Below are 17,977 nucleotides of genomic sequence, written 5' to 3'. Positions count from 1 at the left end.
CCACTCGGATATTCACAGGTAGCATGGTCACAGCAGTCCCCAAGGCGGCCCTGGAGCACTGAACACACAGCCCACAATAATCACAGCCAGAGAGGCTGAAAAATCTGGGTTTTGACTTAAGAATTTGAGTTTTCGATGACGTTATTGGGCTGCTTAATCAACGGACTCTGGATCCACCTCCCTCTGCTATTATATGAAAAATAATTGTCTATTAGTCAAACTATTTTTCTCACGGAAATCTTCTCAACACAGTTTTGTTTTGTTTGGGTACTAGGGATGGAACCCAAGTGCCCTTTACCACTGAGCTACAGCCCTTTTAAATTTTTTATTTTGAAACAGAGTCTCACTAAGTCTTCCAGGCTTTTCTCAAACTTCCAATCCTTCTGTCTCAGTCTTCTGAACTGCTGGGATCACAGGTGTGTGCTAACACATCCAGCTAAACACATAGTTTCTATGTTGAACTTCTTTCTTTCATTTTTAAAGATATTCTTCCCTGTAGTCACAGTGTGGTGCTGAGATATTTCATTTAAAAAACATACTGATCTTGACTTTCAGATTACCACACAATTGATTTACCTGATAATGTCATTTCAAAATACTAGCATGCTAAGGGTATTCCATAGTTATTCTTCTCCTACCTTGCTAGGGTGATACTGTTCTACCAGTATTTTTCAACTTTAGTAGTGTCCAAATAAGGCAGTGAGAGGAAATGAGTGGAAAATGTTGTGAGGATTGATTCGTGCGGCGGCTTGGAGCTGCCCCAGTGAACTGTGCATCTTGACTACTTGTCAACATTTGATTGTGGTATCGCCACATTTCATTAGCTTCCTTGGTTGTAGTCTAGCCTATTTGAATTAAATACTGCGGCTACTCAAGCTTGTGAAATAAAAATAAGATCAAAATGGAAAAAGAATAACATAGCTCAATTTCTCAAAAATAAAATAGGATCAAGGATCTTTCGGTTACATTTTAAAAATAAAATCTTGGGTTGTCTGCTATGGTTTTATTCCACTGGCCTTGGTATTGAATGCATTGTTGTTGGGTTTAATCTAAAACCACTTATTCACACAAACAGAAGGGAAAGCATATTACAATCAATATACTATGCAGGCTGTCATATGAAAAAAAGAGTTAACTTGAACCATTATTGATTATTCTTTCTAGGATTGCATTTGATCCAAAGCATTGCTCACAGTGGAGAGTATAAACATTTGTTGAGCTGAACTGACCAATGGAAGGTTTTCCTGTGGACATTCCTATGGAGGATGTTTGGATCTGGAATGTCTGCCAAAACCTCATGTGTTGAAGGCTTGCTGCCCCTACGCAGTGTTCAGAGGTGGAACTTTGGGGGAGTGATGGATCATGAGGACTCTGACATCATCAGTGGATTAAGCCATTGGTAGTTGAGTGGACTACTGGAAGGTTCTAAAGACTAGGAGGTAGGACCTAGTTGGAGGAAGTAGGTCACTGAGGGCATGTCCTTGAAAAGTTTTATCTTGTCCCTGACCCCCCACCTCCCTCTCTGCTTCCTGGCTGCCACCATGTTGTACTGCCTCACCATAGCCAAGAAACAACAGAGCCAGCAGACCATGGACTAAAACTTCTGAAACTGTGAACCAAAGCGAATCTTTCCTCCTTAAAGCTATTTTTCTCAGGTATTGTGTCACACTATGGAATGCTGACTAACAGGATTATGAAGCAAAAAGAGGCTTTGTTTCCATTTGGAAAATAAAAACATAAGGATGATGCAGGTCTGGGTCCCCAAACATACTGGACAGGAGCACACACCCTGACAGAACCCAGCTCGGAGCAATCAGACACTTGCTTCTCAAAGGTGCTACAAGTCCCCACACCATGAACTGCAGCAGACAGGATGTGGCTGGCTCTTCCCTGCCGAGAAGGGAACTGCTTTCCAAGCAGTCTGGGTGATAGGAACTCACTGAGGACTACCAAGCTTCCCTCTATAGAAACTTCACATGCTGTCCAACACAGCTGAAGCTGGGAATCACAAACACCTCCTCATAAATGTACGAAGCCAGGCTCAGGCCTTCTTAATTACGTCTTGTGGTCCTGAGAACCAGTCTGCTATGGATTATAACAGGAATGGCTGTTTTCATGTTACGCCGTCTGAATGTGAGCTGAGTAACCTCAGCTATGCTTTCTTTTCAGAACAAATCGACCAAAATCTACAGAGAAATTTGCTAATGCTCTAGCTGTGGAGCCGTCCTCAAATTGCCCCAGCTCATCTTATCTGCTGGCTTCTTTACCAAAGCATTCTTTCATCCAAACTTTTTTTTCTTTTTCTTTTTCTTTCTTTCTATTTTTTTTTTTTTTTTTTTTTTAAAGCACGTACTCTCTATCAAGCACTGTGTGTTGAACTGGGCATCCCAAATCCCTGCCAGAGCTTCAAATTCAGATAGACAACCTGCCCACCTGCTACTATGAGCTTGGTAACCATAGGCAAACGGAGGGTGGAAGGCTGCAGGGTTGGCTTCTACCCTGGGATTAGGAGAGATTTCCTAGGGAAACTGGAATTTGAGTTGAGACTTGACGATTAAGGAGGAATTTTCCAGAGCTCTGAGGGTCATTCTGGGTGATGATGTAACAGTACCCCAGGGCTTAATTGAATGACCTATCAGTAGGGATTTGGAGGATTATTGTTGTTCACTCTGGTGGGGTACTGAGAACAAGTAGGTTGGGGAAAAGTAATTCAAAGTGAAGATGGACAGAGAGAAAGGAGCTGGAATATGAAGGGAGGACTTTGTTTACTACCCAAACAAGTTTTGACTTCATCCCACAGTGTGTCCCAAAGCAGAGTCCACAAGGTCCCTATGAAAACTTTATTTCTGTTTCAGTGGTCATTATGTTACTGCTATTACTACTGACAATAATAATGGGGAGAGGCATTAAAACACACTCCAGACCATTTGCAATATAATTTCAGTGCCTGTGTTGTTTATTATAAAGCTGGCAACAGTTGGAGGTCAGAGGAAGTGCATTTTGAACAAAGAGATCACACTGGCTTAAAAGAGTCACATAGTGGGAAGGCTGGGTCACCACATGTGGTGATAGTAGGTTTGCCAGACTCAGCCCACGCTGTCCTGCTCTGAAACACAACCACATTGTCAAAGACAAGAGAGATTCACAAAACAGTATGTTTGGTCTCATTAAACTAAAGCTGCTTACTTGAATATCACTGGCTTTGTAGTTTTTTCAAGATACTCTTTTTTCCTTTGGATTTTATAGTTCTATAGATATGTGACAAGAAGCTAGCCTATCCAAGAAACATGTAAGATTGAAGTAAATAACAGCAATATGTCAGGGTTTTCTTTTTAAGATGGGTCTGTCCATTACTCATTCACAAAACAGAAGGCCATTGACAAGTAGGAACCATTGAAGAATTCTGAGCAGAGATCAGTGTGACATAATCACTTAGTGAGGAGACCACCTTGGCAGTGACACAGAAGGCTGTCCAAATGAACAGACAACATGGAAAGACACCTAGGAAGGTGACTGTCTGCATCCTCTTATTTAGAGAGCCTCTGCTTATTCCCAGAGAGGTGCTCCAGGCAAAGGCCCAGGTACTGTGGAATGAAGTGTTGACTGATAAACAGAACACACTGGCATTTCAAGGCGTGCCTTATCTAGCCCGAAGGTTCCCTAAACTTCCACGTGTCATTTCCCAGAGAGTTCTATGATGAGGCCAGAACTAAGTTAGGACCAAATCCCATGTTTTACTGCAGAGAACCAACAAAGTACGTGAGAAGTTGCTACATACCTGGCAACAGAAAACAATCAGGGTCACTACCTAGAATTTGTAGGCTGTTGCTGATGAAATGAGGATCATTGTCAAGCCACGGGTCACTGGGGCTTCACCCATCCAGGGAAGGTGACTTTTTCTTAGACAAGGACTGGATGGACTTGCCCAGCCAAGACCCCGGAGAGGGCTACATTTCCTGGAGGGGGCACCTTTTTCTAATTGAAGGAAAGTACCTTATGAGCTAGCTGTGACTTAATCCTGCTTCTGAGATCAAGCCTTATCAGTACCACTTACCAAAATAAAACTCTTACCAGAACTACTAAAACTAACTAAAACTTACTATAACTCTTCATGAAGACAAAGGAATTTCTTTTTCCTTGAAAATTTTGGAGAACATATAACTTACCCATAAAAAAGCCTAGTATCCAGACACTCAACAAACACAGAGAACAAGATACACCCTGCTTACCTCAGGGGCCATCCAAAACGGGGTGCCAACTGATGTGTTTCTCCTTAAACGTGTGCTGGTGAGTTGAGCTGAGACACCTACAAGAAAATGGTATCAGAACTTGACAGTGAGCAGATGATGCTTCCAGATCAGGACTTGGCAATTGTTTCTACAAAGGACCAGATAGTAACTATTTTAGGCTCGATTGGCCACATGACCTTTATCACTACTATTCAACTCTGCTGTTAAAAGGCTAAAGAGCCATACAAAACACATACATGAATGAGTTTGGCTTCACTCCAACAAAATTTTACTTATGGATATTGAAATCTGAATTTCAAATTTTTTTATATCTCAATATATTCTTTTGGGTTTTTTTTCTCCAATCACTTAAAAATATAAAAGTAAGTCATTCTTAGTCCTTGGGCTATACAAAAATAGGAGGTAGGTCATATTTGACTGTGAGCTATAGTTTGCTAAGCCCTATCTTAGAGCATTTATCCTTCCATCTTTAGGTAGAATCATTAGACTTTTTCTAATGAATATTCCTACCATATCATTGCAAATTTGGAATCAAAAGAAAAATATCAATATCTAGGATCAACCCAAAATATCTTCCTATTCTGTTTCCCAGTTCAGGTGATTTCTTTCTTAATAAGGTGCTTCATTTTATGGAAGAAGAAGATTGGCATATATTATCTATAATAGAGCATCAGTGTAGGCATGAAAAGATTTCAGAGCTTTATCTTGCCTAGAAGCCTGGAAACTTGGCAAGAAAGTTATGTTTTTCAAATGGAAAGAGAAATTGACAGTAACATTATTATCTAAAGCTCAATGTTGAGGACCTGAATTTTAATATAATTTGTCAGTGTCCTCTAACTCTCTTCTCTACACCATGAGTGAATAAAGTAGAAATAAATGTACATCAAGTTAGGAGTCAGGAGATCTGTTTTCTGTCCCAATTATGACTTTCGCTGAGGTGTGATTGCCTCACTTTGAGTCTCAGTTTTCTCATCCTTAAACAGGATAATGACACAGTCACACCCGATATAGAAGGTTCTTCTTAAGACCAAATAAGAGGACCATTGTGCAATGCGTTTACAATTCTAAGGTATTATTTTTTACCAGCAGAAGTCTAACACAGTCCTAAACAGGATGATAAGGGATGGCACCAACGCTGTTAATGACCAGAAAATGACCAGAACGTGGACTGTATTCGTTAGTGAAGGACACAGCCTTGAGGATCTGTGGCCTACATTTTCCAAGGTCCCATGGGTGGCTCTTTTTATAGTTGCTTGCTCCATCAGAAAGATGGGGTCTTGCTATGTGGCCCAGTCTGGTCTCGGAACTCCAGGGCTCACCCTTTGCTCCCGCCTCAGCCACCAGAGTAGCCGGGCCTACAGGGGTGCACCACGGCTCCCAGCAAGAAGGCGCTTTAAACTCTATTTGCCACAGGTAATTTCCCACTTTCCTAAGACAATTTTGGTAAAGACCACTATAGCTTCCCATTTTTAATTTCTAGAAATTTCTTTTGCTGCAATTGGACATTTAGGGAACTTCTCCTGGAAAAACTAGGAGGAGTTAACCCTCAGGCAAATCACAAAGTTCTGTAAGTGGATAAATCAGTATTAATCCTTAACTGCATCCTGCAGGCTATTTGCCTCTCAACATATATACTGCCCTCAGGATCCTGTGGAAACACATCTCCGCTGTGCACACAGCGCAATGTGAAGCTCTATTCCTCCTATTAAGAGAGAAGCATAAGAACAAAATACTCCCCTCCTATTTTTCTTTGCTTATTTGTTTGTAAACAAATGAATACACCTAAAACAACTTCATTTGCTTTTAAGTAATTTATTCTGGAAAGCAAATGATTCACTGACATATTTTTATACCAAATTCGTTCTTACCAATAAAACAATGAATACTCAAAATTGTTAGTCTCGTTTTTTACTCTGATGACATTGATAACATTTTGAAATGTTATCTAAATATTTTCCCATCATGTAACAATGACCCTGAAGACTAACTAGTATTGAACTCATTTATAATAATAAACCAGTCCATAAACCTAAAATGGAAAACCAAATGGTTTGTTGGTTTGCCAATATGAATGTCTGAATGTTGTGAAGAGATATTTCAGTTCTCTGGCCTCAGGTGACATTGGCTGCATTTCCTCCCATCCTTCCATTTCCCCGTAATATGTCAGTTCAACCAGCCTCACGTGTGGTAGCAATAATCACAATTTAAAGGGATGTTAGCTCCAAGGCCCAAAGGACTATCCTACCTTCTGCTCACAGGGAATAAGTACACCTAAGGCTAGTGAAAGTCCTTTGAAAAATCAAACTGCTTTCTCTTTTCATATGCGAAAGAAGAGATGACAAAATGCAAATTATAGACAATTGCCCTGAGATGTGAAATTCTTAGCAGAAAACCAAAAACTATCCCAGCAAGTTCTTTTGCAACACTTTTATTTTCTATCTCTAATAAAATTGCTACTAAAGCTGAAAATCGATTAACAAACAGCATCTCCTAGGGTGATCCATCTGGTAAGCCCCCCACTCCCCAGCCTGCGTTTGACTGGAGAAGTCCCTCAGCCTGTGGTGTAGCAGAGAGGCACCAGTCTTCTGAGATTGCAGTAAATTGTCCCCTTTGGCTAAACTGCACACATCAAGAAAACAAACGACACACAGTCATTACCAAAGTCAACGAGCTTGACTCCTCCTTCTGCCGTCAGAAGAATGTTGTTCCCCTTCACATCCCGGTGGATGATCTGGTTGTTGTGCAAATGCTGAAGGCCCTGCATGGCCCCACGGCCACCACAGGGCAGGAGAGAGGAAGGGGAGATTTACACGCTTATTTTAAAGCAATTACCCCACTACTAAAAAGTCTAATCAAAGTCCACATTTGGCTACACCTTCTTGCTGTCAATAATCCTTGCATATTAAATGACAGTTTCCCTTTCATTAATATGCAATGAGGACCCATGTGACGGACCAGTTGTTCCATCTGCTGCCATCCCCAGCTCAGTGGACATTCTTACCAAGAGGGCCCCATACAAGATGTAGGAGATCACTGCTTCATCCAGTCGCTGGCCACATCTGAGAAGGCCTTTGACAAGCTCAGTGACTGAGCCCCCATTACACAGCTGTGACAAGAGTTACCAGGCAGAAAGGAGTAGAAAAACCAAAAACAAAAGAAAAGAAACATCAATTAGGAAGGAATCTCACTGGTTACTCATTCAATGTAGCATATTTGCTAATCACAAAACTCCAGCCTGGAATAACTAAACTTCAGATTTCCATTAGCCAGTTGAATCTAGCTCTGTGTGCACTTGTGTTCTTTATTCAAGGTGATGATTTATAAGCCAAAGTGCTCACCCAAAAAGCTAACTTTTTAATCATCAAGTAAAACATGAAAGCACAAGTTCTTATTTAGAATTGGTGGGGGGAGCTTATAAGTAATCATGGTGACTTATTGGGTATTTTTCATCAGATATGCCTATTATTCTTTTTTTTTTTTTTTTTCCAAATGTGCATTTTGAGGATAAGAAAGGACTGGAAGAGGCAAGATGGATGCCCTTGATAACAAACAGGAAATAAATTTCAGTGATTTTCAGTGATGCCCTCCAGACATCAGAAGCCTGATTAGTAGCTCTTTCTAGATGTACCAATCAATGCACGTCGTTTTATGGGGCTAGAATTATGTCATAGGTGCACTTGGCCTTCTCATACTCAACTTTTTGACAACTTTAAGCCTCTCTCTCTCTCCCTATAATTTAAAACACCACAAAATTTTACTTTGCATCTTTGTTTTATACCACTGAAGTATGAGAACAGAAAGCAGGTTTATTGTACTTTCTTAGCAATTGAAGAGTTTTCAAGGATAATTTTTGCTAACTCCAGAAGTCAATGTGCAGGTTTGGGTTTGCTACAAGCAATCTTAAATCAAGCGTTCTTCACTGTTTGACGCAGGGCATGTAAACACCCTGATATCACAGGCAGCTTGTGGTACATGCATCTTGCATTTTTTTCAGAAAAAAAGTTTTCATCCGATTCTAAGAGCCATCCTTGGGATCAAGGTACAAGGCCGCCTGCTTTAGAGATCTAGGTTCTCTCCTAGGGCTTTGTCTGCAATTTGGAAGAGTTAACTAGTGAACAGTAGGTGGTCCCTGGTTTGTGTTTGCTTGAGTCAACTGGCTTTTCTTACACAAGGAAACCTGAGGGGGCACAGATTAACAGCTTTCCTAAAAAAGACAACTCTTTGTTAAGGTAATAATACATTAAGGTCTCTCTAATTATGAACACCTGCAACATTTTAATAAAGGGCAAGCAGATGTTTTTATTTGATATGGGTGGCATCCCTTACTATAAACTTGGCAGATACTTTGCACACATTAACAACCAAGATAATCTGGAGCAGAATTTGCCCATGATTTTACCATTTAAATTGTTCGTAAGTGACATGTTGTGACTAAATATCTAATATAGAATTAGGGAATCTTTAAAACGAACATAAAATTACTATCTCTTGGGAATTATTTAGGAGGGACCCTAAAGCAATGAATTGCATTAAAGACTGTGATGGTCCAATTTGGGTTTATATGAAGTGACCTTGTAATCTACCATCTATCAATGTCAGACTAACATGATGGCTCTAATGTCCCTAATGTTGAGTGCCAGCATCATATCTTTGCTCTAATAGTTCAGATGCTGAATATCCCCAAATGGTACATATGTTAAAGGCTTGGTCCCCAAGGCCATGCTATTGGGAGGAGCTGTGGACCTTTGGAGGAGGGGCTTGTGTGAAGGCCTCAGGTCCTGAGGATCACACCCCCGCACCCCACAGGATTGTAGGAACCTTTCCATTCCTCTTTCTCATTCGCTTCCTTAGCCATGAAGTGAGCAGTGTGCTCTGCCACCTGCTCCTCACCATTGCTACTCAGCATCCCTACCAGAGGCCTAACGGCAATGGGTCTACCTAATCATGGAGAGGAACATCTAAAACAGTGAGCCCAAATAACCCTTCTCTTCATAAGTTAGTCACCTCAGGTATTTAGTTATAATGTCAAAAAACGGGGTACCATCACCTTCAAAGGAACTCCATATTCTTTCAATTCTAGCTTCCTTACATGATTCTGAAAGGACAAATAACATTCAAAGTGCACCTCTTTGTTCCCAGTAGTCTGTGACTGGTCAGTTTATTAGCTATTACTTAATCACAAATACAGCACGGGCCCTAGCCCCAAAGGGTTCAACACCCAGAAATGGGCGCATGAGAAACTGGGTATGGGCTGAGGAAGGAGGGGTGTGCCTAGGGAGAGTGTTGGCACCAAAGAGAGGGAAGTCTGAACTCTGATGAGGGATGGCCACCAGGGGTTGGCCTAGGAAATTCTTCTGAAGACCTTAACATTTAGGAGTGTGAAGGACAAATGAATTTGGAGCGAGAGGGCAAGAGAGGGAAGAGTACCCGAGGAAAAGAAGCCTGGGAATATCCTATACAAATAAAGGAAGTAGAAAATTGTGTGTGTGTGTGTGTGTGTGTGTTTGGGTGTGTGTGTGTGTGCCCGCATGAGCATACACACACATGCTTATGAATTCTAAACACTGTTATTCTTGGGACAAAGCGTGCAAGGATCCTGGGGTAGGGAGATAAGGAAAGAAGGTGGGGAGCAGGAATGACAGATTTGCCCTTCTAAGGACTCTGGGGTGTCACTCCATGTCTACTTTTAATACAACATATCATTAGATAAGGAAAGCAAGATTTTAGGCAGAGGGTCTCAGTGTTCAGATCTGCATTCTAGAAAGATGACTTGGGCATCAGATTGGAGCCTCGATGGAAGAGGACAGCACCAGACCTGGGCATCCATCAGGAAATGCTGAAGCCATTGAGGGAGGGAGGATCAAAAAGTCAAGTCAGGTGGATGACAAGGACAGGGCAGATTTGGGAGGCTCTTGTGAGGTTGAATGGACAGAAACTCCTGATCAACTGTATGTGGAAGGTGAAGAAGAGACAGAGTCTGCTGATGCTGGGAGACTAAGAGAAATAGCTATACTATTTCCTCCTCCAGAGTAAAGCAGTGACAGGGATGCCAGGCAGGACAGCACCCTTGTCAGGACCATTCTCCAGCCTGACGCACATCTCAGGGAGGCACACACTTCCTTGAATTACAAATGAACTATTGAAATTTCACCAAGAAAAAAATTTAAATTCAATGCTAGGTAAAGATCCAAGCTGATACAAGCCTGTAATCTTGCCCCTGAAACCGTGTTTCGCCTCTCTCCTTCCCTACCCTATGTGTGGTCACATTTGCAAACAGAGCCTTTTCAGCCATGTTTTATATGGAAGCCAACTTACAAACTTTCTTCAGAACCTCAGAACCCATGAAGGGATTTAAGAGCAGTTATTTGTCAGCAGGATCAAAACTCAGCTGTGGATTTAAAAACAACAAAAGGATCTTACTCAGGCAGTGCCTTTTGTTCACTAAATGTCAGAGTTTAAGAGCTGTCTGACTTCCCAGAATCCACAGAAACATATAATTAAACTGCTCGGGGCACCTTTCAAGGAAGCTGTCCTGTGAAGTTGACAAGCCCACCAGCCAGGTTTTAAAGGGCAGCCTGTGGGTTACAGAAAAAAGACTTTGGTCACTTGGATATAAAAAAGAATGCAGGTACCCGCTGATAATTGTCTATCCAGAGTAGATGTTCAGTGAAATGGACATGACAAGAATTATATTTAAATGCATCAAATAAAAATCCCCTTAGAGTTGTAAGAAGGCCACCGAGCCTCCTGCCCCAGCCCTGAGGGTTGGCACATCAGGCCTTGATCCCCACCCACTCTGCCAGCCATCAGATTCAAGTGCAGAGGTGTGTCTCCATCCCTGCAGTTCCTCCCTACGCCCTCAGCATTCAGAAATGTGGCAGTTGGACGTACTTAGAATTTAATGAGCATTTTGCTCCAAACCAAGAAAAACAGAAAAATCATTTACATTCCACATCTATTTTCCAAAACACCATTGCATATTGATTCAATCACGGTATGTGCATTTGTTAGGACAGTTGTAATTTCAAGCAATAAAATATTCCTTGCGTAATAAGCTGTCAACTCTCCTCCATGTTATTAAAGAATGGCCCATGCAACACAATAGCCAGACTTGTGTCCTCAGCCCAGACTCCAACTGTCAAGCAGCTTCCATGCCAGCCCATTGATGTGACCCAGTCAGTTGGCAGAAACAAAAGGAATTTTTTTTTCAGTGCCCTTTTATTCAATAGGCTGTCAAGGTCAAGGAGGTCAAGGTCTTTCAGGACTATTAGGTTCTACAGAGAACAAAAAGCAAAAGTCATAGTCAAAACTACCCTAGAGGATGACTTAGGAAGCATTGTGTTGGACACTGTCCCTGTTTCAGTCCAGAGCAGCACATTTTTCCTGCTGTGTGGGGATGGATCATGTTTATTTTACCAGGTACCAGGTAGTCACTGGCTTGAAAGTAGACAGATGAAAACCATGTCACTTGACACCCTAGCGCTGCATCAGAGTGGGGAGATGCTCACACCACGAGAGGCAGGTAGGCTCTGAGACTCCCACCTCCCATCTCAGTCTCTCTAGGCACATGGAGGGTACAGTTGTGGGTGGGCAGGATCACTGCCACTCCTCAGCTTCTTAACTGTCTTTTACTGAGCACACAGAGCACATGCATGCAGGATGTAACTCTGTCGCATTTCAAAGCCCTGCCCTTCTCCCATTTGAGTGTTCTGCCCATCATCTGGACTCCCAGCTCTGCAGCGACTCTCATTCTCTAGACTTGCCAGAAGCTACTGTCTAAGTCGGGATTCAATGCTTCAGTGCTTTCTAACTATCTCTGGCCCATCAGAACCTACCAGTCCTGTTCTCCCATCGCAGTCCTGCTAAGACCTCGATTCATTAACCTTGTGAACTTAATGCAGACCACTGTATCAGTAGGTGACAATGGTTTGATTTCTAATACTTCCAATGATATTCAGGCCTAAACTGGACTTTCTAGGGCCATAAGTAAAAACAAAAACTGAACAGGTGCACCTTCCCCCACCCTCCGGCTTCAGTTCTACATACTATATACTGAAGTTATACTTAGATTTGGGGGGAGGGGATCAGATTTTTATGAACTAATGGCTTAAAAACAGTTTTTCTTTTCTTTCTTTTCAGCCTTATTTACTGTACTCTCAACCATTTCTTTTAAGTTGAACATTTGAGTCTTACTAAAATGAATAGCTTCTACCTGTCAAGGTGTTACTCTAAAAGGAGAAAGAGAAAATGTAGTTTGTGCCTTTGCGCAAATTGAATGTTCTTTCTGAGTATTGTGTTTTGCTCAAAGATTTAATTCCTTATTACATTTTATGAAGGTGAGAGACAATAGGACTTACAGATTTTTAAGAATTTAATATTCACTTAACATAAAACATTTACAAATTTTCCTCTACATTATATATGTTTCCTCTCCATACCTTTCTAATATAGTTGGTATCTATCATGAAAGGGAGCTTTTGTTTGCTTTCTACTAACAAATTAGGAATGAATTTCAGAAATGACATTTTTATTTGCTTTTGTTTTCAGAGTTGGGCTGATTTAAGGGAGTTATTAATAACATTTTTCTATCCTCCAATATTGCTGTGTGGAATAGCTTCTCACCAGTCCTTTCACCACATTCAGCCAGGAAAGAGCAAAAGCAACATAAATTTAATCTCAATACACAGAATGAGGGAACAATATTAAACAGATGGTAATTTTGTTGCATGAATTTCCTAAAGCACACCTAAAAGAGCTACAATGGAGCAACACAACAAGGGTGCTCTGTGGCCCGTCACTGTCCAGCAGCTCTGTGTGTGTGGTCAGAAAATGTCATGACCTCAGCTGAAGACCCCAATTCTGTGTTTCCATGCTCCCCCAACATCACACGCAGCACAGGACAAGATGGCAAAGCATGCTGGAGTGTGGTGCTGCGGTTCTGATAAGCCTTCCCCAAAGGACCACATGGTGAAGTCTTGGTCACTAGCCCATGGTGCTTTTGGATGTGGCAGGACCTGTAGGAGCTGGGACCTGGTTGGAGGCATGCCCTCAAAGGGGATATTGGAGCCCTGGCCCTTCCTTTTTCTCTTTTTCTTCCCAAAAAACATGAGGGAGCAGCTTCCTCCACCACGTTCTCCCACTATGATGTACTGCCTCTTCACAGGCCCAAAAGCAACTGGCCAATAAACCATAGTCTGAAATCTCTAAAACTGTGGGCCAAATAAACCTTTCCTCTTTTTAAGTTTATGTATCTGTTATAGTAACAAAAACTGACTAACACAAGTGGCTTTCCCTCCAATTCTGCCATCTAACTGGTTATGTGACTATAGGCATGTTGCTCTGCTCTCTGGGCCTCTGTCCCTCAACTAAACACCAAAAGACTGAAGTGAAGAAAAGTGAAGGATCCTGCCTATGTTGGGAGTCCAGAAATCTTGTGTTTGTATAAGGCTCAGAGGTTCTGGGTGCACCCAACCATCTAGCAACCTGGTTTAGAGAGCCCATCAAGGGACAGAAAAGACTGAGGACATTCAGCATCCCATCTATCAACTCTGGCATGAGCCAAAACAACCAAAAAAAGTCATAAATGTCAGCATATTGTGTTACTGAGGTATAACTAATTCAGTGACTCAGGGCAACTTCATCTGTCTGTGGTCACCCTGAATAAACAAGAGGAAGATGGCAGAGGAGCACCTACACAAGACACTCTCTCACAGCTCCTTCTCATCTGTCCAGGTCCTTCCTGGCTTCCTTGGCTATGCCTGAGGTGCTATGACTGCAGGCCACGCCTCATCAGGAAGAGGGTGCGCTCACCTGGTAGCCCCTTTTATAGATCCTGGAAAATTCCTGGAAGTTCTGGTTCTCTATGTCTGAATGCACAACACTTTGGGGTGTGGGGTGAGGTCTGGGGGAGGGAATGAGCAGGAGCTAAGTTTTCTTGGTCACTGCACTTCCATCAGGTTGTGGTGAGACTGCAAATAAATTTAACGGAGACCCCAGAAACTATTTTTTTTATCATTTTCAAATAAAGCAGCACTGTTAAAGGGCTTCATTGGCTGGATAAAATCCTAGTATATCCAGGGTAGGGGGCAGATGATAATATGAGAATGTATTATATGACTTAACCAGACAACTAAAGGGACAAAGATGATCCCTAAAAACCAAAATCTCTTTATATCTTTATATTTGGAGGAAAGGCAATTGATGTGACATAAATATTCAAACCATTTTCCCTGCAGATTATCCCACTTGAATATAACAATGAATTCTCCAGACATGGTTGCCATGGAAGCTGATCTATATTGCCCCATGCTCAGGCCCACCTGGAGCCAGGAAGATTGGGACAAGAGGCACCAGACAGTGGAGAGAGGACTGGCCTTGCCTTTGGTGCTTCTCTCTTACGGGTTCCACATGTGTCACTGTTCCTGGGTCACCCATGTGACCTTAGGCAGGGAGGTATGAGCTGGTTCAGAACAAATCAGGGTGGGCCTAGTGAGAATGAGATGAGAGGCCTGTCCTATTGTCCTTGTTATTTCAGTCCCATGGAGAATTGGAGTTTGGAGAAATTGACTCTTTTGCATCCAGATACACAAATTTATTCCTGCTTACAAAGAAGAGGAAATGGAGGACTCTAGTGGATAAAGTGCTGTCCCTTCGGATTCCCACTTGACAGCAAAAGGTGCTGGGAGTATCTCCTGCTCCCTACTCTCACCTCCCAGATGCACCCCTCTTAGAAATCCACCCCCCCCACCCCATTATAGTTACCTGCCTCTGCTAAGGTCATACTCCCTCCTGGGCCAATGACTGGCCAACACAGAGATAAGAGTTCAGGACAACCCTGCAAAGGCCCAGCTCTCCATTTCCTCAGAGGATCAGCTGAGGTCTTGGTTGCAACCACATCACAGTTTGATATCTATCTTGCCACATCTGCCTTCCACACTTCCTTCCAAACCTATTCCCCTTCCAGAACTCTACAGTAAACCACCTATATGCAACTCTGAGTCAGTTTGCAGGACATTTGATCTGTGATGAGGACTAATGAACACAGACAAACCAGTTCAAACATAGTAAGCCAAGAACACCCTGGGTTAATAAGTTATAAACATGAGTTGCATTTAATTGGTACATATTCTATGAATTGTTTGAGTTTAGGGAACAAAATTATCTTTTCCAATTGTATTCCTGTATTTACTCTCTAGCAGAAGAAAAGATGATTAGACTTTTTTAAATTTTTTTGAGATAAAGGGAAAAGATGGTTTATTGCTTTGCTAGCAAAGAGAAACACAGGGGACTCCTGTCCCAGAGTCTGTGATCCTCTGATTAGACTTTTGAGGAGAGAAACAAGAATAAAAATATTCTCAGTACACAGCTTGCCTGTGAGAACTGGTGAGAATTCCACATCTGGTAAGGTGTCTGTGCCACACAGGAGGGACCTGCTCCTCCAACATATACCTTAAGACACTATTTAGGCACTGAAGCATCTGCTTGCCCTTGGCACTCTGTTCAGATCAGTAGTTACCCAACAGGAGCCTCTTACCTCCAGGACCAGCCACAGCTGTCCTCCCACACAGTGATCGGCTTGGTAATACATCCCATAAAACTTTACAACATTGGGGTGATTCGGGAGAAACCGCAGAATGTTGTATTCTGCCTCAATTTCTTCATCCATATCCTAAACAAGGTAAGAAAAGCATGAACACTGGGTTAAGACTAATGTGTAGAGAAAGGCCCATTTTATTACTTGCTCAGTCAAGTAATAAAACACATGTAGTTTTAATGTTATCATTATCATATCTTCAAAATACCTAACAAGAGATTCAGATACTGATTTAAACACTGCAGTTATCATATGCTTAATATTTCTTTATGATAGTCTATTTTTCTTAACCATACTACTATAAATATCTTTTTATTGAAAAATGCCTGAATTTTTAAAGCAGTTAAGAAGTAGCTTGAAGGGACCTGACCCAGGATAGGTCACACACAACTTCACTGTGCAAAAAGGCATGGAGCATTCTAACTTCAGTGCTCTGAAATAAGATGTCAACCTAGGATGATCAAATATCACAAGTCCAGGTCACTTTGTGACTTACAGGGAAACCAGGAGTGAAATACATCCCTCTTTCCAAGAGAGTAATCTTTGAAGAGCCCAGAGGGCCCAAACCAAACCAACAGTAAATGGAAAGAAACAAAAGACAAGGAAAGTTTTAACTCTGAGAAGAATCCCTTCCTTCAGAGGAGCTGACAAATCATGACCCATTTGAGATTTCATGTCAACTTTCAAGAAAATGATCCCTAAAATCAGGAGAAGAAGTTGCAAGCTCAATGTGCCTGAAACACAAGACTGTGGTTACAGCTTACTACCATGACTTACGCTGATGGGGTCCAGAATTTTCACTGCAGCCAGGCTCCCGTCTCTCTTGTTAGTGACCTTGTAGACCTTGCCATAGGTGCCTTTACCAATGGTCTCTATAATTTCCCAGGTGTCTGTGGGATCTGGAAGTGATTCGAGTCCAAGCATCATGGAGTTGTAATGAAATAATCCATACAGATGTTTCCTGGTGGGGAGAAAGTTTGTTATGTGCAACAGTTGGTCACAGGACCATAGGCAGTGGGCTTTGAATGTACAAATATTTATTTCTTAACCAGTACCTTTTTCTACTATTACTTTTTATTTCCCTTCTCTATTTTAACTAGACTAAAAGCACAATAAGAAGCATTCTTAAGAAATGGTAATATAAAGTGGAGAAGAAACACAACACTGTCATACCCTAAAAATATAGCTCTCAAAGTGGAGATGATCTACACACTACAGAAGGGGGTAAAAGTGCCAAAGAGGAGGTGCTGGGCTTGACGGGGCAGTCATCTGGCTAGGCAGCGAGTGGTGGCTGCTGCCAGGGAAAGCAGGTAAAAACTTCAGGTCTAAAACATTTTTCCCCAGATTATGGTGAACTTGACCATCAGGATTGCCTGATGGCCACTGGAAACCAATGCCTAACCTCTGAGTGCAAAGTCAAAGCAAGATTAGTGAATGTACCAGACACATCCATGCATAGCCCCTATTGCTGGTAGGTCTTGGGGCCTGTGAAGAAGAACCAAGCTCAGATCCCATCCATACAGCAATAGCCTGGTGTTGGAATCACGTGGAGGGGTTCACGAAGGCCTGCCAATTCACTCTGCCTTAGTTAGCAGTGCTCTGTTTACTAAGGACACAGTTCTGTAGGGTTGAAGTACCAATAGCTAGCTCAACAGGTAAAGTCACCCAAGACGGAGCCTGTGGGAAAAAACCCTTCAAGTTCTCTTGCTCTAAGGCTGGGTAGAAGTCTTAAGTCTGGTCTGCTTCTAGATCCCATGGGCAGGCCCCCCCGGCTCCAATAGCAAAAGCCATGGCACCCAATCCCACTCCTTGACTTGGTGTCCACGGGGCAGGGACACTTTTGCCTCCTGCTGAGATCCCAGTTTGCACTTCTAATGATTTTCTAGACTGCATTCTCCCAAAGATGAGTACTTCCATCTAGTACCAGAGTTCATATTTTTTCTTTTTTCTTACCTTGTCTAATGGGGGCTTTTCAAAAATAATGAAAAACATACCAAAAAAAAAAAAAAAAAAAGTTTCCAGAGTCTCAGGAGGCTGAGGCAGGAGGATCGCAAGTTCAAAGTCAGCCTCAGCAAAAGCGAAGCAAAGCACTAGCAAGTCAGTGAGACCCTGTCTCTAAATAAAATACAAAATG

The 17,977-nt window shown here is 42.0% G+C and overlaps 1 protein-coding gene across 5 annotated transcripts in view; it reads right to left on the bottom strand.

Annotated features, from left to right (window-relative positions):
- Positions 1–17,977, bottom strand: part of MYO3B (myosin IIIB) — a 548,027-nt gene that overhangs the window by 474,529 nt on the left and 55,521 nt on the right. For all 5 annotated transcript variants that reach the window (XM_079135472.1, XM_079135470.1, XM_079135469.1 and 2 more), the window contains exons 2-6: positions 16,621–16,804; positions 15,784–15,918; positions 7,252–7,356; positions 6,909–7,008; positions 4,230–4,306 (exon numbers count right to left, since the gene is read on the bottom strand). In XM_079135472.1, coding sequence (XP_078991598.1) covers positions 4,230–4,306; positions 6,909–7,008; positions 7,252–7,356; positions 15,784–15,918; positions 16,621–16,770 — 567 coding nt within the window. In that variant the 5' untranslated portion in view covers positions 16,771–16,804. The remainder of the gene's footprint in view (positions 1–4,229; positions 4,307–6,908; positions 7,009–7,251; positions 7,357–15,783; positions 15,919–16,620; positions 16,805–17,977) is intronic.

This window comes from Sciurus vulgaris, assembly GCF_902686455.1.
Source record: "Sciurus vulgaris genome assembly, chromosome: 3".
Classification (NCBI taxonomy): domain Eukaryota; kingdom Metazoa; phylum Chordata; class Mammalia; order Rodentia; family Sciuridae; genus Sciurus; species Sciurus vulgaris.
This window is presented reverse-complemented; position numbering and strand designations above follow the sequence as displayed.